This window comes from Notolabrus celidotus, chromosome 23 (assembly GCF_009762535.1).
Source record: "Notolabrus celidotus isolate fNotCel1 chromosome 23, fNotCel1.pri, whole genome shotgun sequence".
Lineage (NCBI taxonomy): Eukaryota > Metazoa > Chordata > Actinopteri > Labriformes > Labridae > Notolabrus > Notolabrus celidotus.
This window is the reverse complement of record NC_048294.1, coordinates 20,490,082-20,514,896: the sequence shown is the minus strand read 5'-3', so window position 1 is coordinate 20,514,896 and position 24,815 is coordinate 20,490,082. Positions and strand designations below refer to the sequence as shown.

Genomic DNA, 24,815 nt, shown 5'->3' with positions numbered 1-24,815 from the left:
GTTATTTAATTGACAGATCGAGAATATAAAGGAAGAAGTCTTGACAAGCAGAAAAGCCCTCATCCAAAAAATAATGCTCTAAGTTACGGGGATACGCTAAGTTAGGCCAACGACACCACAAGAAACCTGTCTGGGCTATAGCTCCGGGTCCGAGTCTACGCACATCCTCCCCCTGCTCCCCCATTTTTATGAGGGATGAGAGGAAGGAGGATAGGATGGACAGCATTTTATAGCCGTCACATGAATCTGTTTTTCTCTTTAGACTTTTACAAAAGAAAGAAAGCTGAAGACAAGCGTGATATTTGAAGGAGAGAGCATGACATTTGCATGCAGAGTCCAAAGGTGTGGGTCGATCTTTGGGCCTCGGCAGATATGGGCTGAGAGCTCCACCAGCTGAGCTAAAGCTGAACCCTCATACAATATCATATCTCACCGATTTAGCCGAATAACACGAAGCATTACCAAACCTACAGAGCGAGAAAGTTTGAAGCTCACAGTGAAAAGTTAGCCTGAAGTGTGAACTCTATAATAACAGAGTCTCCTTTAGTAGTGGCACACTTTCTTTACTGGCTCCCAGAAGTCCACTGTGGATTACATCATGCAGTAAAACTCATCAGAGCCCTGAGGTTTTGTCAATGTTTTCACTCTAAACTGGCTCCTCTATAAATATGGATTTAAAATCCAGTAAAGTGGGAGTGAGCTGTGAGAGTGGAGCTTTACCTCCTCACCTCTCTCCATCATGAGACTTTCACTTTACCAAACCAGTAGAAGAGCCGAGCGTGCGCAGTATAACACCTTCTTAGACATAAATTGATTTTCTGTGCAGCCAGAGGCGAGCATTTTGGAAGACATGCTGAACTGCCTCCCTCAAACTTTGTCCAACTCGTCATCCAGCCTCTGCCTCCGAGTGCTCACTGACGTCTGAGAAAGTTTCTGCAGCCGTCCTAACAGAGCTGTAACGAGAGATGAGATGGAGAGGAGGGCGAGATGGTGACATGACAAGAGGGCTTTAAAAGTTCATTTAGCAAACAGAGCTGTGTGTGTCTGAGTGTGTGAGCACGCCCTGAGGTCAGTGTTTAAAATGCTGAATCAAACAAGCTCGCTGCTGAACTTGGGAATGAGGAGCTTTTACCATTTTTACATCCAACTCCAACCACCCGTGAGAAGCTTTGGTCCTCTCCAGGGGCCTCAGTGTGAGTTTTGCTACCTGGTTAACATTAATAGTGTTTAATACCTTACATCTCATATTCTTAACCTCCCTGGAGTGAATTTTAGAGCCGTTTTCAACACCAACAGGTGGATCAATCTTTATTCATATAGCGCCTCTCCAAAAAGAACAGGTCTAAACTGTACTCTATGTTAAATTATTAACAAAGACCCAACATCAAGACAGGATAAGATCCAGTCCCATCTTACAGACAGGACTCAGTCTGATCTCATCTTAATCCACCATGAGCAGAGCACTTTGCAGCATTTAGCAAGTTACAGTGGCAAGGACAAACTTCCTTTAACAGGCAGAAACCTCCAGCAGGACCAGACTCATGTTAGACACACATCTGCTGAGACCGTGTTGAAGAGAGAGATAGAGGGAGATGAAGAGAGAGAGATGATAGTGGTGAGACGGATAGTAGTAGTTGTAGCAGATGGAGTCTGGCACGTCTAAGGCAGAGATCCAGAGGAACCTACGAGACAAGGGAGCTCAGGGACTCCAAAAAGGTCTATGGTTAGTAACTTTAATGGGACAGGGAGAGTTAAAGCAAGAGACAGGCAGAGAGAGGAGAGAGAGGGAAAGACAGGATTCCAGTGCTTAGTCTGAGCCTATAGCAGCATAACTAAGAGCTAGTCCAAGCCTGATCCAAAAAGGAAAGTTTGTAGCCTACTCCTGACTGGTAGATGATTTCAAAGGAGAGGTGTCTGATAACTGAAGGTTCTACCTCCCGTACTACTTTTAGAGACTTTCTATGAGCAGGCCTGCATGTTGGATCACCATGTTTTAGAAATCCCTTGACTCTGAGAGAAAACCCCAAACTGCACACCACAGGGGAAAACCTTGATCCAAACCTTGAATATTTTCCTAAAGGCTTCTAAACCAACTGGTGGCAGAGCTGGAAATATAAGCCTCTATGGTTTGTAAGTATGCTAATGAGCACAGTCTTTGTCGGGGGCTGCTGCTCCAGTTGATAGCTGCTGCCATGATGCTCTAAAGCTCTACTACCTGGATGTAAAGTTGCACAGTGACAGATGTCATCTGGTAGCACGGCGTGGTTTGTCAGTATGTTGATCTAATAAATGGAGATGAAGGTGTGTGTCGGCTGTTTCTGGTTAAACCGGCGTCCATTAATGTCCACGTGCACGGTCAACACCAGCTAATTCAATGCAATATAATGCAATAGTTTATCTATCTGTGCAAAGATCTCCTGCAGACTGACACGGATCGGCTAACATCACACACACCGTCACACACACCAATTCTGTAATTGAAAAGCCTGTGCTGAAGTGTTGCAGCCAGCAGAAGTGAAGCAGCAGTGATTTGTTGACTGCGAGGTTGCATCTCTGCGGGTGTTTATTAGGCGTCCAGTCAATCATTCGGGGGTGATGGAAAGCAGCGTCCAACCTCCACCCTCTAATGCCTCTGCTGGAGCTATTAGCCCGCCTTAATGTTTTCTGAAGAGGGGAGAGCATAATGACTCCAGACCTGTGTGTCGGATGTTGATTTAGGCTGCGGATGAATATTGAGTAGTTGTTTTTTTCTTTGGCACGCTCACTCCCGTCCCCGTTTGAAAAATGGAGCAGAAGAAATGAGATGTGAAACTAGGAAATTTTGGAAAGTGTGTCAGAGGCTGCGAGCTTCTCTGCAGGTGATCCAGCACAGACGACTGTATCAGAACAAAGCTCCTCTATCCTCCATTCTCAGATCAATACTGTGTCTCTGCCTTCAGAGGACTTTTATACACTTAAAGTGAACACTGCAATAACCATTTTCCATAAAAACTTGAGTGGAATGAATCTGCAGAGGAGGAGGAGTGCATGGGAGGGGAGCCGAGTGCTGCATGAACTCAAACACTTTTACAAATGTTGAATTTCCATACAAAAAGTTCTGTATCTGTACTCTGCTGCACTGAGAGCATCCACCATCAAAGCTGTGACCTGTTCAACCAAACCGAGATAAATGCACTCTGCCTACGGCTCTTACTCCTCAAATTTACCATCTCACTTCTGTAAAATGGAAAATTGTATCCTTTTCAAAAGCTTAAGCCTACAATACCCACAATTCAACTCAACCCAAACAGTTTATGTCCGGAGATGATCCCAATTTTGGTATTCTGAAGTCATTCTTCTTACATTATGATGTGATGTGGATTTGTTTAGAGATGTAGGTAACCAATGCAAGATTCTTTAGGATGCATTCTTTCTACGTCCAGTAGGGGGCGACTTCACTATTTGCAAAATAAAGTGTTACAGGAACTTCTCTTCAAGGAACTAGGTGGTTCCTGTGCTGCATTGTTGTCTTTGTTTCCACCGATCTTACCAGTGATCTATGGAGCAGTAATGAAAGTAATTACACTACACCACCAGACTAATAGAGGGCAGTAGGAAAGAGATACAACAAAGATAATGTCATAGAAGGAGACAGACCACAGTTAGCCTGTTAGCAGGAAGAAGATTCCTCTTGTGCTGTTTCTGATCAAGCTTTATTACAGATGGATTCGCTGAATCAACACTTGGAAGGAGACGAGAGAGCTCTAGAGACAAAGAGGATTCAAAACACCTGAAATGCTCGACTTAAAGCAAGAAGACAGATTTTAAAAACCATGTCAGAGATGGGCCGGTGTTTCAGTTTAAAGAGCGACCCTGTTAACTGGAGACTTTCAGCCAGATGCATCCCTCACAAACGTCTTTAGATGATCATTAAATATCTGATGAGGATATTTGGACATTTGAATAAAAACTAAACTAGGATGCATTCCTGAGGACTCCTTCTGTGTTTCAACAGCTGTTGTAAACTCCACAAACACTGACACGTTCAGCTGAAGGTCTCCAGTTTACAGGGTCACTCTTCAGACTGTAACACCGCGAGCTGACAGAGACGCATTCACACTATCAGGCTCAGAGAAGACCAATGTTCAGGAGTTATTAAACCAAGTGAATCACAGGTGTGTGTGATGTTATTGTGGACAGAGGGTGAAAGAAAAACACTGAGGGTACTCTACCAATCAGAAACGTTCAGCACTGGAACTTTGGAAAGTACTACCCCCCAAGTGGGGACTTTACACAGGGAGATTAACTACCCAGGAAATAAAGTTAGACCCTGGTTCCAGCTGAGCTTCTGAAATTTTCTTCTTCTCCTGAAGTTTTCCGGAGTGCATGTGTGAAATCAGCTCAAGGCAACACCCCCTGCAGCTACTCTGTTACCAGAGCTTCCTGCAGTGCAAAGTTTTTACTGTGACGCAACTGAAGCATAGTTATGAATTTGCATCGACAGTAGCAGAAGCTTTTGTCGAAGCAACACAACCGTTGACTCCATCACAGCTCTGTAGAGTAGAAGAGAGTCAGGCACAGAGAGGAAACTCTCTGTGGAAGAAGAAAAGGAAAGGTTGGCCAAAAGGGAACAGTGTGCTCACTCTATTAACCCTTTGAAAACCAACAGGATTTGCATGATGCAGCTCATCCTGTGTGTGGTTTGATTACATGTAGAGCCTTTATTATTTACGCTACAGAAAGCTTAGACCTCCAGCTTCACCCTTTGTCTCGTTGTAAGTTTGTAATGTCCTCATTTAGTTAAGATACCTTGGTTTTAAAAACGTGGTGACAGCGTGCAGACTGAGGGGACAGCTGCATTGAATCTGCAGGAGGAGGTTTTTCTATAATACAGTTACGATCGATCCAGTTAAGACAAAACAAAATAATTAGAGCATAACTGTAGAGCCTTTAAAAACCTTAAGGCAATGTGGATTTCAGTGAAAGGAGGCGTTTGGATGTACTGTAAGACATGACATCATGATAAACAGGAATAATGATGCAGACTCCGCCGGGTTTTTTCTGTTGCAGAGGTTTATAAACGGTCCTTTTTTGATCATGGCTGTATCGTCTGGACCACACACGTAGAGTCGGTCACGTTGTCCTCAGCCTGGTTGACAACAGGCAGCGACCCTGCTCTGTGCCATTGTAGTGGGTCAGCCTGCCAGCCTCCTGATGCAGTGGAAATACAAATGAGCCCAGTATCATGGATGTGTGCAGTCCTGATGGAGAAACCTGGAACTAGATCTCCTCTAAACTGACCGCAGACGTCGGATCCTATCCACCCTGCTCATTATTAACTCGCCTGCTTTTCTGACGTCCCCAAATGTCACAGAAATGTTTCCCCCCTCCCTGTCTGTCTGTAGCAATTCCAAGCCAACTGCTGCTGACATTTAATGGATTCCTTTCACTGTTATCAGCGATTAATGGCGACCTTTGCTTGGAGGGGGGGTAAAGCGTTTGATCTTCCACACCTGCTGAAAACATCAGCATTTAATTTTCAGGTCATATACAGCTCTGGCTGCAACAGCAGGTTTCATGGCTCATTGTGTTCTTTGTGTTCAGGTGATGTTTATGAGGCTACGCTAAAGTCTTTGACGAAAAACTAAAAAAAGATAAAATAATTCAATGTCTTGTTTTTAAATCTCAAAGTCTTGCTCTTGAAAAAGTATCAATTGCAGATTTTAAAGATTAGCTCCTAAATTCAAGCCAGAAATGTTACCAAACTGTACCTTTAAACACTAACCATTGTACCTCTAAATACGACATGCTGTGTCTTTAAATGCTACAAACTGTGCCTTTAAATATCGAACGCTTCACCTTTAAATGCTACACAGTTTACCTTTAAATACCACACACTGTACCGTTTAAATGCTACACACTGCCCCCTTACTTACTACACACTGCATCTTTAAATACTAAACACTGTGCCTTTAAATACTAAACACTGTACATTTAAATACTACACATTGTACCTTTAAATACTGCACACTGTACCTTTAAATGCTACACACTGCACCTTTAAATACTACACACTGCACCTTTAAATTCCTTAGCAGAAGTTCTTGAATATTAAATGAAAGATTGTTTGATTTAAATTAACACATTTTCAAACACATTTATTTCACTTGCACTAGACAGATTTTAAGTTTAGTTTTTTATGTTGCCGTGTGGAACCTTTTGTTTGACATTAAAACCCTAAAAGGAACCTCGTATTATGAAACAATGCAGATTGCACAGCTCTCGCTTGACAGGGTGATAATTTAATGGATCAGCGTACAGAGGCAGAGAGGTCTTTGAGCTCCCGGTGGGAGTTTAATGGTTTTTTAGGAGCACGTGACGAGAGCCCAGCAGACGCCTGTGGTGCGGAGTGAGGCGCTCTATTGTTGGAGCGGTGTGATGGACTTTCTCAGTGGGCTCTTAGCTCAGCTAGATGCTATCTTAAAGGCTAAAACGGCGAAGAGAGCAGTCTGGCCCGGCGGGGAGTTTGGGTTTGTGTTCTCACATTTAGCTTCATTGATTTTCAGGGCCACTTAAGTGCATGAAAAACAGACGTGTTCAACCGAAAATTGACCCCGCAGTCAATAAGTAAACTGCAGCATTGTGTAAGGCTGTGTAAGACTTTCCGAAAATCAAATGTGTGTTTCAATTGAGAGCTCTGTTGTCAGAAAACTCTGTGCTTCTACTAAAACAGGCCAGACGAGGACATGTCAAACACCTGTATCCGTCTGGAGAGTTTATCACTTCTTCCTCCTAACGATGGGTATCACCTTTCCTCATGCATCATTAACAGCTAAATGCCTCTTATGCTAATAGGATGGATGCTCTGCAGCATTTTGAGGCCCAACATTAACAGCAAAGCAAACACAGTGATGAAATGTTTGAAGATTATTCTGTATTTGTGTATTCAGGGGCTCAAGGTGATTAAAAGCTCACAAGCTTTAAATCACGAATGGGTTTGGTACATGTGTGGTAAAATAACTTGAATTTTGACTTAATTTCAGGTGATCCTGGATGATATATTGATCAAGTGATGGAATAATACACAAAACAAACAGCTCGAAACTTAGAAACTTCCTTATGTCACTTGAAAAAACGTTATACCGTAGCTTGAGATGCACCTGCAGAGTAATACCTTGTATTTCCTGTCTTGTTTACTTCCTGTTTTCTAAGTATTATGTTGTCTTTCTTTAGTTATATTGTTATCCATTACCCTTGTGTTTCTGCACTCCTTGTGTGTGTAGTTCTTCCTGTTATATTTTGTAGTCCTTGTGAATAATTTCTGGTCTTACTATGTGTCTTTGTTTGTTTACCCTCCCTTGTGATTGTGTGCCCTCCCCTGATTAGTTTTACCCTGTGTCACACCTCTGTTTGATTACCTAGTGTGTATTCAGTCTCTCGTTTTGAGTTTGACTTTGGATCTTTTTGTTTAGACTGCATCTCAGTCCTCACTAGGGATGTACATTTCAAGTATTTTCCGTGATCGATCTTTTAAAATGTTACCGATCAATTATCGATTAAACATTAAAAAAACGTAAATGTTTTCATGTCAAAAACAATGCCAAATGTGTTTTTTCCCCTGAATCAAAATGTATTTCATGTCACAATGTATATAACTGACAGTATCGAAAAGCTACAGATCATATTGAGGTGTTCAAACTGTAAACACGCTGAATATCAACGTGTGGAGCAGGCTCATAATCTCAGCGGACACACAGTCATAAAAGTGAAGCCTGGCTTCTGACTGGACCTTTACAGGTCAGCTGATCCAGACTCAGCCTCTGATTGGTCAATCTCTATCCAGCATAGTCAGCCGACAACAGAAGATGAAAGCATAAATCATCACAGTTCGTCTTTGTTTATGAGGGATTGAATCTGAAAGTCTCTGATAATGCACTGATTTTGTCTGTGGGATAGACTAGTCTAAGGATGTCTTAGAAACATACAAATTGTATCCCTGGAAAGCTGCCGGTCAAATGAAGCCAGTAGTTTTTACACAAAGTCTGTATGTTGTTCGGTTCTTTTTTAGTGCCAATATTTTAAGGCAACAATATAACTACGTGCAACAGCAGTTAAGATGATTAAGCCCTCGACTCCTTGGTTGTCGTTTGCGCTGGTTGCCTCTTGCTATGCGTGACGTCAAGTGTTTTGCAATAAGTTGGGCGAATGCTGTATATGGATCAGAGCTAGCTGGAACCAGTTGTTGATTCTCATCCTTATCATGGACTGTATAAATAATGGACGTAGTATCCTTGATGTCACCTAGCTGTTTCTTCGTTGGCGGGGGCCATATTGGAAATGCTGAACACAATCAAACTTCTGTTGAGCTAGTGTGAGGTAAAGAGGCGGGCTTTGAGCCTCCTAGCTAACAGCTACAGTGTTCCCGCCTGTCAGTCAAGTCAGCTGTGCCTCTCATAATGGAAAACTCGTAATCTTAATATCTTCGAAATTGCCGTGTTTAAAAAGAATTCACCCCCCATACAGTGTGTGCCGATCGAGAAATGAGCTATCCAGACTGCACTCGTTTTTTGTACCAGGCTGTAAACATGATTATTTGTGCTGTAAAGATTGGCTTCTTTGAATTGGTGTGTATGTGGTTTATGTTACTTCTGGAGCCAGCCTCAAGTGGATACTCAAGGAACTGCAGTTTTTAACACTTCCGCATTGGCTTCAGTTCTCGCGGTGTAACATAATGTGTCAAAATAGCCATAGCTTAACCAACAAAACTATGTACGTAACCCCTTGGTTGTGCAGAAACATTTGGAGATACTATACAAAATCAACACAATGAAGGCCTCATTTCTCCTGCAGAGGGTTAAAATCCTCCAAACATGCAGCGTAAGATTAGTAGGAATGATTATGTTTGATTGAAATGTTTGATAAACTTCCGACTGAGGTCTTCGTAGCTCCAGTAAACTCTGTCTCTCAGAAGATGTCAGCTAAACGTCCTCCGAGTTGAAATGAAAGTCAGTTCTGTTCATTGTTATTCTGTTAAAATAAAGCAGAGATGTTCCCGCGCTGTCTGTGATAGAATACACCGCCAGCCCGGGCCGACGTGTATGAATCACTCTCTTTTAAATTCAATGTCCCGAGAAGTGTTTTTGTCGATTTGAAGTGAGCTCATGATTCATCGGAGCTAATCTAGTCATCCAGTTGAGATCCTTGCTCTGTGAAAATGGGAGCCATTATTCCAAAGAGGTGCAGCGCTGCATCGACTCAAATCAAGCCGAGAAGAAAAACACTGAAGGAGGCTCTGAGAACATAATCGTTCTCAATGGTTGTGGCATGTTTATTTTCTGTTTTTAATTAGTTTTTATGAAGATAGATTGCCGTGATCAGACCAACAGGGAGACTGACTGGAATTATTTCTGCTGACGACACAGCAGCCGTTCAGTAGATATTTAAATAACTGCCCAGGTCGAGGATATCTGTGCTTGCTGTATGTGTGGACATGATGATGCCTTTCCCTGCTTTACTTCTGACTCTGGAGTGAGTTTCAGTGATTGATGCTAAAGATACCATGAAGCTGAACAGTCAGTCACCGTCTACAGACTAAACGGCCCTGATATCAACGGTCTGAGTGGCTGCAGTGCCATCCTTTAGAGCATGTGTCATTTATAAAGTATGGACACTATAAGTGCTTGTTTTTTCCACTGACAGGCTCAGACTGCTCTTTAAATCCTCCAGAAAAATCTCTTTTTGAATTGAAAACAGCTGAAACTTCCCTTTCTTTAAACCAGCAGACTCCAAAAAAACATATGGCTGAGCATGTAACATTAATTATTAGATTACTCGCTTAATCATCAAAATAATCAATAGAATACTTGATTAAAATACTTGGTTACTGCAACCCTACACACAATAAGGCAATGTATTCATTTTGCACATGGTCTGTTAAATACAGTGAGCTCTTCGACCACGTTTTCTAATGTAAACCCTCACACAGAGTCTAAACTCTTCGTTTATGCATAAATATTGTAACAAAAGCATACTGTCTTCAAGCCAGAAAAGGTTTAACGTTTTTGCCACAGTGTCAACGGGCAGAGGGGGAATGAGACAGACTACTTTCTGTGGAGTGATTTAATATGAAGTGTGATCAGGTTGTCTATGGTGTTGCTTTTTCTGTCTAGAATTCATCACAGCTGTTTTTTTGGCTTTAATCAATCAGAACATTTTACTCTGCTTTGATCTGTCCAGTCCACTCTAACATTTTTACCACAGTGTCAACAGGCCAGGGGGAATGAGACAGACTACCTTCTGTGGGGTAATTTGAAATGATGGGTGGTCAGGTTGTTCCTGGTGTCTCTTTAGAATTAACCACTGTTTGGCTTTGATTAACAGGCAGTAATCCATTCTATTCTGCTTTGACCTATTGCATTCTGTTCAGTTCCATTCTATTCTATGTGGATTGATTTGATGTGATGTCTGTGATCAGTTTGTTCCTGGTGTTGCTTTTGTTGTTGAGATTCCTCAGAAGCATTCCATTCTATTCTTCTTTGATCTGTTCCATTCCATTCCGTTCTAACATTTTTACCATAGTGGTCACGGTTATATGATGTTTTTTTTAATTCAGAATTAATTATTCAGAATGAAATAATACGGAATTCTGTCTCAAACATCGCTTTTGATGTTGAGAAATAATCACCATTATTATGGTGTGTTGACCAATCAGAAGCATCCTATTCTGTTCTGCTTTGATCTGTTCTACCATTCTGTTCTATTATATCACAAGTGATAGTGACTCCTTTCTGAAAATTGATTTGATATGACGTGTGATCAGGTTGTCCCCGGTGTCACCTTTGCCGTTTCAAATTGCTCATTGTTGTAATGTTTCAACCAATCAGGATCAAGTATTCAAAACAGCTTGGTAATCAAAGCTAACAAGTAGCTGAATGTTAATGCAGGCTGTCGTCTGATCCGAGTTGATGAGTTTTTATGTATTTTTATCTTAAAATAAGTCCTTATCTGTTCACAGATTTGACTGATGAATAAAGAGTGGTGAAATGTAAGCGACCTGTCAGATGCCATGAATATATTAACCTTATAAAAAGGAATCTGGTAACATGGCATTAAAACAGTGTGTGTGACCTTAAACACGAGGTCAAACCAGCGTCCTGAGATTTAATTTAAACCTTTTCACCCAGCGTTTAACAGCTGTGTTAACCGCCCTCACATGTTATGTCATGGTCCATGTATGCAGGCCTACATCCTGTTAAACTCCTTCCTTTCTGTCCTGCAGGGCTGCGTGGGGGGAGGACGGTGACGGCGCAGTGGCTTTCTCAAGGCCGAGCCAGGAGGGAGGCCGAGACCTCAGTACAGGTCGGTTTCATCAACCTTCCTCTCCTCTTAATTAAGTATATTTGTGATGACGTCATTCCTCAGAGGCTGTGTACCTGTGTTATCACACCTGTGTAATCACTACAGCCCTAACCTTCAGCATGAGAAGCTTTCTTTCTTCAGCTTTGTCTCTGTCCCGTCTGATTTACTCCCTGAGTGAAGGATGTCTGTCTGCTCTGGACTCTCTGTTTGTGTCCCCAGGAGATGCTTGACTCTCGGCTGTTATTATTTATATATGGAGGGTTTTTACTACCCTCAATTTCAGCCGCCACAGTGTCCTCGCTGCTTCACACACACACACACACTGTACTGTAGATACACACTTTTTGAGACTGTGCCCTTTAGAGAAGTTATGAAGAGGATCTGAGTTTAAAGGACAGACAAAAAGGTTAACAGGACGCTCACAATGGAAGGCCAGTTTGTAAAACTCTCTTTAAAAGGCTCTGAAGCAGCAGTTTGGAAATGGCAGCATTAGAAAAGCGTGAAGCTGTTGCTTCATCAGAGGAGTACGAGCCAGGGATAGTTTTAACCGTATGAAGTTGTTAATGGCATTTTTGTGTTTGTTGGTTTGTTTTGAAACACCGGCATGCGCACTGCTCTGGAATTTAGCGCTCTAAAAGGTGACTTCTGGAAGCGCTGCTACTCTTGATTCATTTTAAAAACTCCAGGGTCAGTTCTGGGGCGAGATGTTATGAAATATCTGACAAGTGTATGTTTTGTTTTCGTTAACGGAAAGAGATGGGACTATAATAATAATAACCACATGACATCTGGTGTAGTGGTGTCTCAAATAGAGGCCCCCCTCTTTAATAACAAAGGTATTAAATTAACTACCATGTGATGATGTCACTGACCTTTTGCCTGTTGACTTTCAATGCTCTTTTATTTCAACACTGTTATTGTTTCATCTACGCCGCAGTGACACGACTCCACTCTGTTGACTGCAATTGTCTTCTGTCCTCTTACCTGTGAGTGTTTTCCATTTGTGTTGACCTGCCTCACATGTAATGATACTGTCTACCTGCCATTTCTCTCCCCCCTGCTGTGTGCCTTTCCCTCCCTGTGCAGAAGGGGAGATATAATAAGAGAGATTCCTGTGTCAGCGGTGTTATCAGCCCTTAATGGAGCTTTTGTGTTTGGTATGACGAGGGATAAATCAGCTGAAAAAGCTCATCTGAACATAGGCAGTCTGCACAGGTGACAGATGTCATCATGTAGCACGGCGTGGTTTGTCAGTATGTTGATCCAGTATATGGAGATAAAGTTGTATGTGGGCTGTGTCATGTTAAACTGACATATAACCACTCCACCAGAGCAATGAGGAACCAGCACTTTAACCTGAAGGATGGTGGTGTTGCAAATCAATCTGACAACGTTTCAGTGCAGACTCTGGGATCCTGTGGTTAGCCATGTTAAATATATTGTGTTCAGTTTGGACTGTTTTCTGCGAGTTGTATCTTTAGATCAGGGGTTACTAGGAATTAAAATTAACATTTGATCCACAAGAAAATCAGTTGCTTCTGAACATCTGTAGTTTTCAGAAACACACCCACACATGCTCTCTTGTCTTATCACTTATAAGCCTCTCTTTCCGGACTCTCCATCTTCAGAGATCACTCTCTGTGACTCCTTATTTCAGCTCAGTGTCAGCTGTTTTATGTCTCTGCTTTATTAATAACCATTATCTTAAAACCAGTATCATAACCCACTTTTGGATCACACAATCACTGTGTCTCTCCATCTTTCATCCCCCTGGTGCCACGGTCACTTTACACCCAATCCATCAATGTTTATTTATATAAGGCGAAATCTCAACAAATGTTATCCTCAGACTCTTTCCAAACAGAGCAGGTCTAGTCCGTACTCTATGTTCTATTATTAACAAAGACCCAACATCAAGACAGGATAAGATCCAGTCCCATCTCACAGACAGGACTCAGTCTGATCTCATCTTAATCCACCATGAGCAGAGCACTTAGCAGCATTTAGCATCTTACAATGGCAAGGACAAACATCCTTTAACAGGCAGAAACCTCCAGCAGGACCTGCTGAGACACTGTTATGAATGAATAAAAGACGATCCCACCCTTTTCTGACTACCTTAAAGAAAATAACCCGTCTTATGTTTGGGCCAAAATGAGATAACACAAGCAACATTTACAGTTAGATTTGTAACGGTGAGATGTCATTTAGCTGATCTAAATTAGGATACCTTCTCGATGAAGTGTGACAATTGCTTTAAGAGAAATCTGAAGGACGCTCATTTTCCGATTTTAAACTTCTCCTGTTCTTTTGATGAATCTTACCAAAATAAAACCTGATGAATATAAATGAAAAACCTGTTTTTAATCGTAAAGACGATAACAAACAAATATGCAGACATGTCCGCCTGCCCAGTTTATCCATTAACTTAACTAACTAAAGCCTGAATCATCATCTGGGGAGCAGATGGGCGGTAAAGGGCTGGCAGCGTAAAGATGGACGGTTTGAAGTCTGAGCAGTTAGAAATGAGAACAACTAGTTCTTTTAAAAGAGTCAAGACGCTGCAGGATTGAGGGCCTGAAGACTTCTCTTATCGGTGGTATCGGTCTTTGCAGACACTGAACTTCCTGGAGATGTGGAGTCGAGCGTGGAAACATGGCTCTGTGCCCTCCTGTGCACACTGATGCCTCCTCTTGGCTGGGTGTCTTTCCTTGGCATGGGAGGTAAAGTTTGGGTGAGTTTGAAGAAGCTGAGAGAAAAAGTGAGTCTGCAGCCAAAGCTGGAGGCATGAAACCCTCAGAGCAGCCATCAGTCTGATGGAGGGGCTTAGTTTGACTCCAAAACAAGAAACTAATTGGACTTTGAACAGCAAGAGCTCAGTTTTATTTCAAATATCATGTTTAATGACTGAAAGAGCAACAGAGCTAATTAATCTGGCTTTCTGCAGAACCCAAAACACACACTGCTTACATTTCAATCATAATAAACATGTTTAAAGGAAGCAGATTTATAATAAGTGTGATTATTTGTCAGGTCAGACTGCAAGACAACAAGAAACAACTTTCTGAGGTTATTATTTGGAGAGACAGACAAGAAACACGGGGAGGAGAGAGTGTCATGCAGCAAAGGGCCAAGGTCAGACTCAAAGTCACCACAGCTGTGATGAGGACTGTTGTCTCTTTCTATGGTGGACCAATATGAGAGAGGTTTATTTGATAGTGCTAACAGTTCCCTGGGAGGACTCGAGGAGGAGGCGTATGAAAGGAAGAAGCAGAATTGGCAGCAGAAGATGAAGACGGAGGATTGAAAGTTTGTCCAGGAGAAGTGGGATGTAGAGCGATCAAGTATCTGATTAGTCGGAGGACTGACAGTGTGTGGACAGTCTGCGAAAGATGAGGCAGTGACAGGAAGTCAGTGGATCTGGATGAAGAGACAAAATGTTAAAAGAGGCCAAAACAAAACCGAGGGAAACGTTCTCTCTCTCTCACACTGAGGAAAGGGGGAGGTAGAGCGTACCATGGTGATGACTGATCTGGACTTGTAGAGACGAAATAAAGTAACTGCAGTAGAAGGCAGTAAGAAAGAGACGAAGGCCATACAACAAAGATGACACCATAGAAAGAGACAGACAGGTCTGCATCATCATTTGCGACACCCCAGTAAGCCTGTCAGCAGGAAGGAGATTCCTCTTGAGCTGTTTTTGATCGTGCTTTATTACAGATGGATTCACTGAATCAACACTTGGAAGGAGACGAGCTCTAGAGACAAAGAGGATTCAAAACGCCTGAAACGCTCGACTTAAAGCAAGAAGACAGATTTTAAAAGCCATGTCAGAGGTCGACCGGTGTTTCAGTTTAAAGAGCAACCCTGTTCACTGGAGACTTTCAGGATGCATCCCTCACAAACGTCTTTAGATGATCATTAAATATCTGATGAAGATATTTGGACATTTGAATAAAATCTAAACTAGGATGCATTCCTGAGGACTCCTTCTGTGTTTCAACAGCTGTTGTAAACTCCACAAACACTGACACATTCAGCTGAAGGTCTCCAGTTTACAGGGTCACTCTTCAGACTGGAACACCAGGAGATGACAGAGACGCATTCACACAATCAGGCTCAGAGAAGACCAATGTTCAGGAGATATTAAACCAAGTGAATCACAGGTGTGTGTTTGATGTTATTGTGGACGGAGGGGAAATAAATATACTCTACTAATCAGAAACGTTCAGCATTGCAGGCCCCGCCCCCCGAAGTTCCTGGACCTTTGGAAGGTAAGACCCCCCTGAGCAGGGGCTTTTCAGGGGAAGATTAACTACCCAGGAACTAAATTCAGACCCTGGCTCCTAAAAGGGTCTCAAGTTCCTGCGGTGCAGAATCAATATAAGGAGAGTTCCTACAGTTCCTGGAACTATTAAAAAGTTCCTGTTGTCTGAAAACGCCAAACATTGGGATGAGAGAGAGTTAGTGAGTGCTCATCCACTTCATGTTCCTCGTGTTTATTAGACATGATGTCGATTCACTTCCTGTCTTTAACTCGTCAGCCCTGAGCTCCTGTCTTTTTAAATGTGGTCTGACTGAATGTCCTGAGAGATGCTTCATGTCCTCTCAGTCCTGGTTTGACTTCTGTCCTCGGCTTTAGGTAATGAGGTTAAACAAAGCCTCATGTTCCCTCTTATCGTCCTGTTTCCCCAGAATCGATCGATGAGCTGCTCTTCAGTGAAACCCAGATTTTAGAAAGTCCTCTCAGCCCCCTCTCCAGTGAACGTCCTCCGTTATCTGAGTCCTCTATGTTTCCTCCGTACTCTGATTGAATAATCGTCCTCGTTCAGGAAGGACAGTGAAGTGACTGCAGTTCCTGATGGGTTCTAACTTTAGCATCACGTCAGGCCTTTGTCGTCTCCTCCTTGTCTTCATGTTGATGACAGGCTGTCAGGCTCGGGTCGGCTCTCCTCTCTGTGCAGCGTGTAATTGACGGTGATCACTGGAGGCGTTTGAGTGCCTCCTGCGCATATTAATGCTAATGCTTATAATGAGAAAGTGGAGCCCTGCTGAGACACATAACCACGCAGGATGATTCACACACATAAATCCATCTGCAAACTGGTTCTGACCTGAATGCTTCACGTCCAAATCTCCTGCTCCTACTTTCTTTTCTCTATTATTATCATGCATGCATCACCCAGATATGGAGTGGACATATGTGAGGGACTATTATCTGTTCTTTGTGTCTATAAGGAAGAGCTCTCTTTGCACTGAATCCTAGTTGGATTGATTTTTTTAGTGCAGCGCTGCAGGATCTGCAAACAACGACCAACTTCACTATAAACTGATGGAAAGAAAATTAATTGCCAAATATTCTGATTATCAACAATTCATTCTGGCAATGTTTTGTGGACAACTATCTAACTTTCTCTGTTTCCATCTTCTGAAATGTTACGATTTACTTCTTTTGTCTTGTTTTGAGAAATTTGAAGACTTCACTATTGGTTCTGGTGATTGTAATGAGCGTTTATCAAACCGTCCTCCTGACATGAAAGTTGCAGCTTTAGGATTTGAAAAAGAGCAGATGGTTGGTGACACACTTCACTCGATCTGAACGATCCTTGCTGCATACTTTGAAACATGTTATAGTCCGCACGCTCTGGGGTGATTGGAAAGCCTCCTATGGTCAAAGATCACCAACAAAGGGATCAATAGAGGTGAAAGGATCGGTGTCTAAATACCAAAAGGGAATACTTAGTGTGTAAAGCCGTCGGCACCTCTCCCACTCTTGACTTTGCTTTTGCAAAAGTGCCAATTTTGTGTTCTGATGATGTTACAGCTCCTGGGAGGAGTTTTTATCTGGTCATGAAACAGACTGATACAAACATTGATGCCATTTGATGACTTACAAAGGCAAAAAAGACCATCACTGTTGAGACTGAATATTTCCACATATGTATTAGTGATGTCTAAAACCACTGTTGGTGGGGTAGCTGACGGTTGAATTGATTAACTGCGCACTACAGTAACAACCCTTTTGTACAAAGCAAGGTGAGATTCTTTGTTGGTAAGATAACTTCTCACATATGTAGAGAACAAATGATGAAAGGTGCCACTGGTGTCCACAGGGGGCACCAAAGTCAACAGGAACTGAAAGTTTTCACAGGAGCTTAAAAGAACCACAAGTGCTCCGGCCTGCGGCTCACTGGATCTATAAGTCTTTTCAACCAACGTGAACCGGGTTGTATTTCCAGGCTGGTGCTCATGCTGGTTCGGAGCTGCTTGAACTCATGAACAAACATGGCACCTGTTTGTTTTCCCACCCGCTCCGTGGCCCGTGGAAGAGGCACGTCATGACATTAGTTTTACGTGAGCGCTTTTCCCAGCAGCACTGGCGCGAACTTTCCCTCACAACAACAACAATGCCGGACAATGGCAGCTTGTCTCCTCGGCCAACCACTGCTTTGCCTTTGAATCCATTAGTCTTTTTTATTTACTCGCTGCAGGACAATGGCAGAAACATGTTTGGTTTGTGTTTTGATCACGGCAAAGCGGATTGGATGGTCTTGAAAAGGTGAGATGGACGACCCTACTTTAAGTCCATACTGCTCTAATCAATGACTTGCTGATCATTCAGGCAGACGGCGTGTCTGTGAAACCAAAGATGTGTATGAACAGTTAAAGCAGCCATACTGACGACACTAGTTGTTTTGCGGAGTGCTGATTTGAAGACTTAAGTTTGGCAATTGTGGCTGAGACAAAGGCGGCCATATTTGGTAGAGAGGATAGAGATGGAGAGGAGTGGGGGCTCAGCAAAGGTCATGCTAACAGTGGAATGCTAATTTGAGCTAAAAATGAAGAGCCAACTCCTCAGAGTGTTTTTTAGTATAACTGAACCTAAACAAGACATTTTCAGGTGTCCCCTGTCTGGCTCCTCCTCTGCTTCCTGGTCTCTGTGACTTTAAATGGGACCTTAATTTACTAAATGATCATCATGCTGTGTTGAAGAAGACTTGAAACTCCACATTGAGATTTAAAACTCATGAGGAGAATGTTTACTGAGGGGATAAATCAGCTGAGAAGTACGACCGGTTTCTCATAGACTGCTATAAAGCCAGACTTCTTTTGGAGAAGCCCCCTGCTGGTCGGATGAAAGAACGCAACTCTGCCTTGGCACTTCTCCACTGGCGTCACTTTTTAGACGAAAAAAGGCCTTCTCTTCTTTCTGAACGGTCGGCGGTGAATTCTTCAAGGACACATATGGATAAATGAGGGAATAAGCTCCGCCCCCTAACTAATTGCACGTCCAGAAACAGTGTGACAGCACCATTAGGAGGACATCTGTTAGTGTGCCTTCACCCTCTTCTCTTCTCTAACCTCCTTTCATTTCTCTGAAACACCAAAGAATAAGAAGCAGCTCGGTGTCAGAGGTTTCGTCTCTCTCCATTTGTTGTCGCTCCTCTGCTCTCCGTCTCCTGTCCTTCAATTATTTGTCAGAGGGGAGTTCAAAGACCTGCTGTGGCCTCCGTCCTCCACCACCTCGCGTTTTATCTCCCGCGTCCCGCTTTCCCACCGCACGTCTACTTTCTGTCTCCCCAGTGATTAGATTATCTCTCACCTCAGCAGTGAGCGGGCGACGGCAATGACATTCAGCCTGCAGAGATTAGGGACTGGGATCCACGCCTGCTGCAGACGCGGCATGTGTGCATGAGTGTGTATGCATGTAGGTGTGTGTGTGTGTGGTGGGGGTGGAAAGGGTCTACCTTTATGCAGAGCAGCGTTAGCATGCATATCACATACAACCGCCGCGATGCACCTGTAAGCTGCCCATTGAAATCTACAAATGAATTCCTGAGGAGGAGTTGTTTCCTTTGAATCAATTAAAACTCAAGGCCTCCATTAGACAACTGTGTTAGTATTGATCAGAGCATGCTGCTAATATCTTCCCAATCAATTAGCTTTATTTTCCTTGTATTTCCCTGGCGTGAATCCAGGCGACACATCGACAATCTGAATGTGTGAACACTCAGCCGAGCAGAATACTGCTGGACCGTCCAACCGCGCCATGTTCCTTCGAGTATCAACGCCTGTTATTGATGGATTTTTACATAAACGCCTCAGAGCTCTCATACCGCCGCCCGGCCTCTCTGCCTTTGAAATGTTTGTAGGGAAAGATTCAGAGCACTTTGAGCCGTCAAATAAAGCTGGAAGTATTTCAAAAATGCTCGGAGTATAGGCACATTGAAGAGATCCAAGGCCACTCAGAGTGTCAAAGGAGAAGCAGAGTTCCAGGAGTTCGTGCACACGTTTATTAATGTTTAAATTTCTCTCAGCGAACATTTATTCCACTCACTTTGGAATTTAACCTTCTTATTCCTGAAGGCAAATAAATGCATTCTGAATGATATGTTTCGGACAAAGTGCTCCTTGTTGGAGCGCAGAGTGCAATGCTATTTAAGACATTCAGAGTAAGAACATTCTTTTTCTCTGAAAGCAAGGCCTTCTTTTATCCGTGTCACCATGCTTTACATTCCTTCATAATGTTAATCATTCACGCCATGAACATGGAGGAGCAGCTGGAGGTTGTCGTTTAAACTAATACAAATTTAATCGTACCTTTTTGGAGCTCAGCTTTAATAACTTCCAAACTGTTGCGTCAGATTTACAGAGCATAGAGCGTCTTTTAGGAATTTAATTTCTATCACCTATAGGACGCCTTTTCACTCTGCTGTAAGAATGAGAGTGTCTCAAAGACAGATAATAAACGTACAGAGTTCAGAAAACATCTGAAGTGTTGAGAGATATTGTCAGGATTCACAGTCGGAATGATTGCATGCTCCTGAAGGCCGATAGCGATAAGAGGTAAAGTCTTCATCTAACGCCAGAAATCCGTCTGTCCGTGGTTAAACTTGTGTCCCTGACGTTGTTGTGGATCAGACTGTGACTGTGTGTAGAGATCACATCATACAGGGAAGGTAGTCTTCAGAGGAGACTCAGGATACTGTTCCAAATATTAACTGTTGAAGTCCTTGGTCTCTACCTGGAGAAAAGTGATCATCAGGTGCTGTACAGTCACTGAGCTAACATGATGCTAGCTGCGGCTACTGCTGCTTCGTATTCCTTCAACACATCTTCGTTACGATGACGACTTTTCATGTGAAATAATTAGTTGTTGAAACATGAGGACCTTTTTCCTCCTCTTTGGATGCTTGCAGCATGTTTTGAAAGTTTCAACATATTCTCTTCTGAAACAGTGAAAACATCCACACCGGTGACCGATAATTTTAGCCTAGTGTTAGTCGACACAAACTCAAAACATTTTAGTCTTTGATTTTTGCTGAAACATCTTCAATCTCTAAATAATGAATGTAGTTGATCAGATAGTTGTAACAGGGTTGTACCAAGTGTTAAAATCATCAACATTTCACTCCTTTAACACTTTTGCTTGTGTAATGTCTTAACTTAAATAATTCAGCCTGTCCCTACAAAAAAATTAAAAGAAATCATTCAGGGGTGCTGGTGGCCTAGCAGTCTAAGTGCACCACATACAGAGGCTACAGTCCTCGTCGCAGGGGTAACCGGTTCGATTCTCGGACGGTCGACCATTTCCTGCATGTCTTCCCCCACTCTCTACTCCCCACATTTTCTGTCTCTCTTCAGCTGTCCTATCCATTAAAGGCAAAAAATGCCAAAAATACAACTTAAAAAAAAACAAAACAACAACTGTATTTTGATTCTCTTTATTCACAGAAAAATGTATTGTACATTTACGATGGTCCTTGAATGTACCTGCAGCGATTGTCGGCCACTATTGTTTTCGTCTCATCATCGTCTTGTTAACAAAATCAAAACATACGTTTGTCAGAGTTTTTATTATCAGTGAAGCACTTCTGCTCGTCATAGTCTCGTTTTCGTCATGAAAAAAATGACTTGTTGACGAACATTTATCGTCATAATTCTCGTTAACGAAAGTAAAACTGTTGGTGGGAAAAAAATTATATTTCCTTTATCGGCCCATATTACATTTGACTGATCTTGCATCCCGACCAATCATAGCTCAGAATTTGAAGGTAGGTTCTAAAGTAATGGCTTATCACATTCCAGGGGAGGGCCCATGTTTTTCAGGTGACTTAAAGATGTGTTGTTATTAAAACTTGAGGACTTTTTTCCTCTTCTCTGAATCCTTGCCGGATGTTTTGCTACTTTCAATCATTAGCTCCTCGGAAACAGTGAAAACATCTCATCATCATTTTTCTCTGTCTAGGAATATGCAGGATTGTTAAATTATCTGTCTAGGTAATTATAGCTTAATATCATCTTTATCAAGCTGCTTTATGTAGTGCTTCCCTCAAATATTTGTTCATGGTTTATAATATATTTTGATCCGTATGTTTTGTGTAGCGCTCAATTACACAATTTGATGGAAACACCTTCTTTTTTTTTCATTGCACAATCTCTTTAAGTTAATCAATAATTCGATTAAGTAACAAATTGTTCTGCTAACATTGCAGAAAGCTATATCTTATTAAATTTTTATCATCAAATAGAACTCAAAGAATGAAATCAAGATAAGGAAATATAACCTTTCAGACACAGAGTTTTAAAGATGATTAACAGAGATGTCAGGGTTTCTACTCCAGAGATTCTTTGATATGAGAGCAATAGACAAATAAACATACTACTGACACTAGTTGTATTACGCTGCTCTTAAACACTGCTTTCTAACATCCTTTCTAGAAATAACAAACAGATCCGTCACAGCTGTGTTGTGGTGAAAACTTGTGTCACTGCCTCACACAGTGGAGGGCTGGAGGAGAGAGACAAAGGGCAGAAAAACAGCTCTCAGGTGCTGCTGTGACTCTGGACTCTGGTCCTGTGGATCTGACCTGAGGGACAGTTGATGCTGCCTCCGGCTCTGTGCTGACATCTCGGGGATCAGGAGGCAGAGGAGAGAGGAAGTGAGAAATGGGAGGCTTTTACACGATAAAGTAGAGAAAGAGGATGTCTAGATTTTACTGGCAGCTGTATATTATGAAGCATACTTGGTTTGCGTTGTTAGTATTTGGTTGAGTCATATTTGGTTGTTCTGTCTTCTATGGTTATGAGGTCAAATTAGTTTGTTTGATGATGCCACGATTCTCAGCTGGAAAACATTGGACTGCTTCCCCTGGCTGTGGAGTTCTTACCCCAGTGAAAGAATTTTGTGATCTTGTGCATGAGTGAGGTTGAAATGGATTGTGAGATTGACAGACATGTAGGTGCAGCATCATGGTGACGAGGGAGCTGAGCCTAAAGACAAAGCTTTATCAGAATAACAGAGTTACCAGTCCATCCATGTTCCAACCCTCAGCTGTGGTCACTAGATTTGGGTCATGACCAAAAGAATGAGATTGAGGATTCAAGCAAATGAAATGTGAAAACAGTTTCGTAATTCAATGATTGGCTAGGCTCGACCTTAGAGATAGCATCCAGAGCTTGGACATCTGTGAATGGTTCCATCAAAAGGAACCTGTTGGGGTTGGGGGGTTGGGCGATAAAAGATTCCTCCAACTTGTTAGGCCTGCTACGATCGTGACCGGGCTCAAAAATAAACAAAGAAAATGAATGGATGGAAGCTGTCATATTTCATATGTTGCTGTAATTGGTCGGGAAGACATGTTTGATTGTCTGCTAACCCTGGTTGTATTTTTCAGAACTTGGTTTTGTTTAGGGGCATTTTTTTCCTTTATTAGGAAAGCTGGAGAGAGACAGGAAATTTGGGAGTGGAGAGTGGGGGAAGCCATGCGGCAAATGGTAGAGGTCGGGAGCTGAACCTGCAACAACTACGATGAGGACTGTAGCTTCTGTATGGGGTGCGCTTAGACCACTTGGCCAACAGCACCCCAGAACTTGGTTTTGACATCAATATTTTGTGATATCATTCTGTTGAGGGTCTTGTTTTGTGGTTGCTATATTTTAAGTAGTATTTGGTGGTAGGTGGTTTTAGTTTGAGGGTTTACAGTTGTTTTCTCAGTATTGGGATGTGTCGTCTGTATTTGGTAATAATGTGTTTGTGCGATCTGAGTGTTGGTTTTGTCGTCTGAGTTTTAGTTGTTGAGTTGTATTCTGGGAAGTTGTGTTTTTGATGTGTTGTATGTTTTTGTATGTCTCGTCTGTTTTGGTCTTTAGCTTCGTATTTGGTTGGTAAGTGTTCATTTTATCTGTCTTTGGTTGTTGAGGTAAAGACTTACCTGGTTGTCTGTTGTTTTTGTTTTCAGCTATACCTCCACATTAGTTGTTGAATTGATTGTCTCATAGATATCTCATGTTTCGTCTGTTTGTGTTTGTTTTCTTGGATTACATGGTGTTGAACTCTGAGGGCAATCGTACAAAAGTTATAATTTATTCACAGATCCAGCACCTGAACCATCAGGTCTGTCTTCAGACTACAAAGAAATCCCTGACAGGAGAACGAGGTTTCGTTTGTCTCGTGTGTTAACGCGGCGGTGAAAGTGCAGTGCCTCAAATCAAGATGTGGAGAAAACAAACTGACATGTTTGCTCGTTGAGTAAAGAGATGCACAGAGTCTGTCCACTGTTGCTTCGTCTGCTCTTTCTCTCTCTCTTCCTTTGTGCACATCTGGTGATGGTACGCTCGCCTGCTCTGCTGCTTTGTGTGTGTTGAGCAAAGTCAGCAATAAGCTGCTGCTAATGTCTGTATTCCTGCCAAATCCAGACTCCCACGGTTTGGGATTCAATATGTTTGAACAGATATTTAATGCTTATGTCTTTGTGTGTTTAAAGTTAAGCACTGAAGCACTCAAAATTGGCAAAAATATGATCTTCCTACACGTTTTATTCTTCTGTGGCGGTTAAAGCCTCTGCAAAAGCTGTCAGCCTGACACTGTACCAGAGTTACTGCCTGGATTTTAAAAATGCTATCACTCTTAAAGCTTAACGTTACCCTCCTGTATCGCTCACACTGACCAAAATCACCACGATGGTACAGAGAGCTTGAGTCAGCTCTAGCACCCGAAGTGAAACTTTATTAAGTTATTTACTCATTGAATTTACTGCTGGGATGTTTGTAAGCTAAATATAGCCGTTGGATGTTTTTCCTGTCTCATAGTTAACATCTGCAGTCACATCATGCACCGACGGGGTGCGACAGTGCATAAATCACCTCACAGATTGTACGACTCAGCAGAAACTCCAGATGTTTCTTTTATTCGCCAACAGCAGCATCTCCTGTGGGCTTTGCATCATTATATATTTATTAAAGGGCCATGTCAACTAACACACAAACTCAGTTTCACATTCCTTTAGTGGTGAGGAGTCGCTAAAGTAGATGTATTCGTTTGTGGTCAAAGTTTAAAGATTTTTGTCCCTATCCAAGTATGATGGATAGTTAATTTGTGTTGATCGTCTATCGATCCATCATCTATCATCTATCATCTAACGTGTTACTATTGTGGAACATGTGCACTATGTTTCAATTGTTGGCCAGGTGTCTTT

The 24,815-nt window shown here is 42.2% G+C and overlaps 1 protein-coding gene across 3 annotated transcripts in view; it reads left to right on the top strand.

The window, feature by feature from the left end:
• The window catches only part of adam19a (ADAM metallopeptidase domain 19a), a 222,547-nt gene that overhangs the window by 31,492 nt on the left and 166,240 nt on the right, over positions 1 to 24,815 (top strand). For all 3 annotated transcript variants that reach the window (XM_034676861.1, XM_034676859.1, XM_034676860.1), the window contains one exon: positions 11,258 to 11,337. In XM_034676861.1, the coding sequence (XP_034532752.1) occupies positions 11,258 to 11,337 (80 nt within the window). The remainder of the gene's footprint in view (positions 1 to 11,257; positions 11,338 to 24,815) is intronic.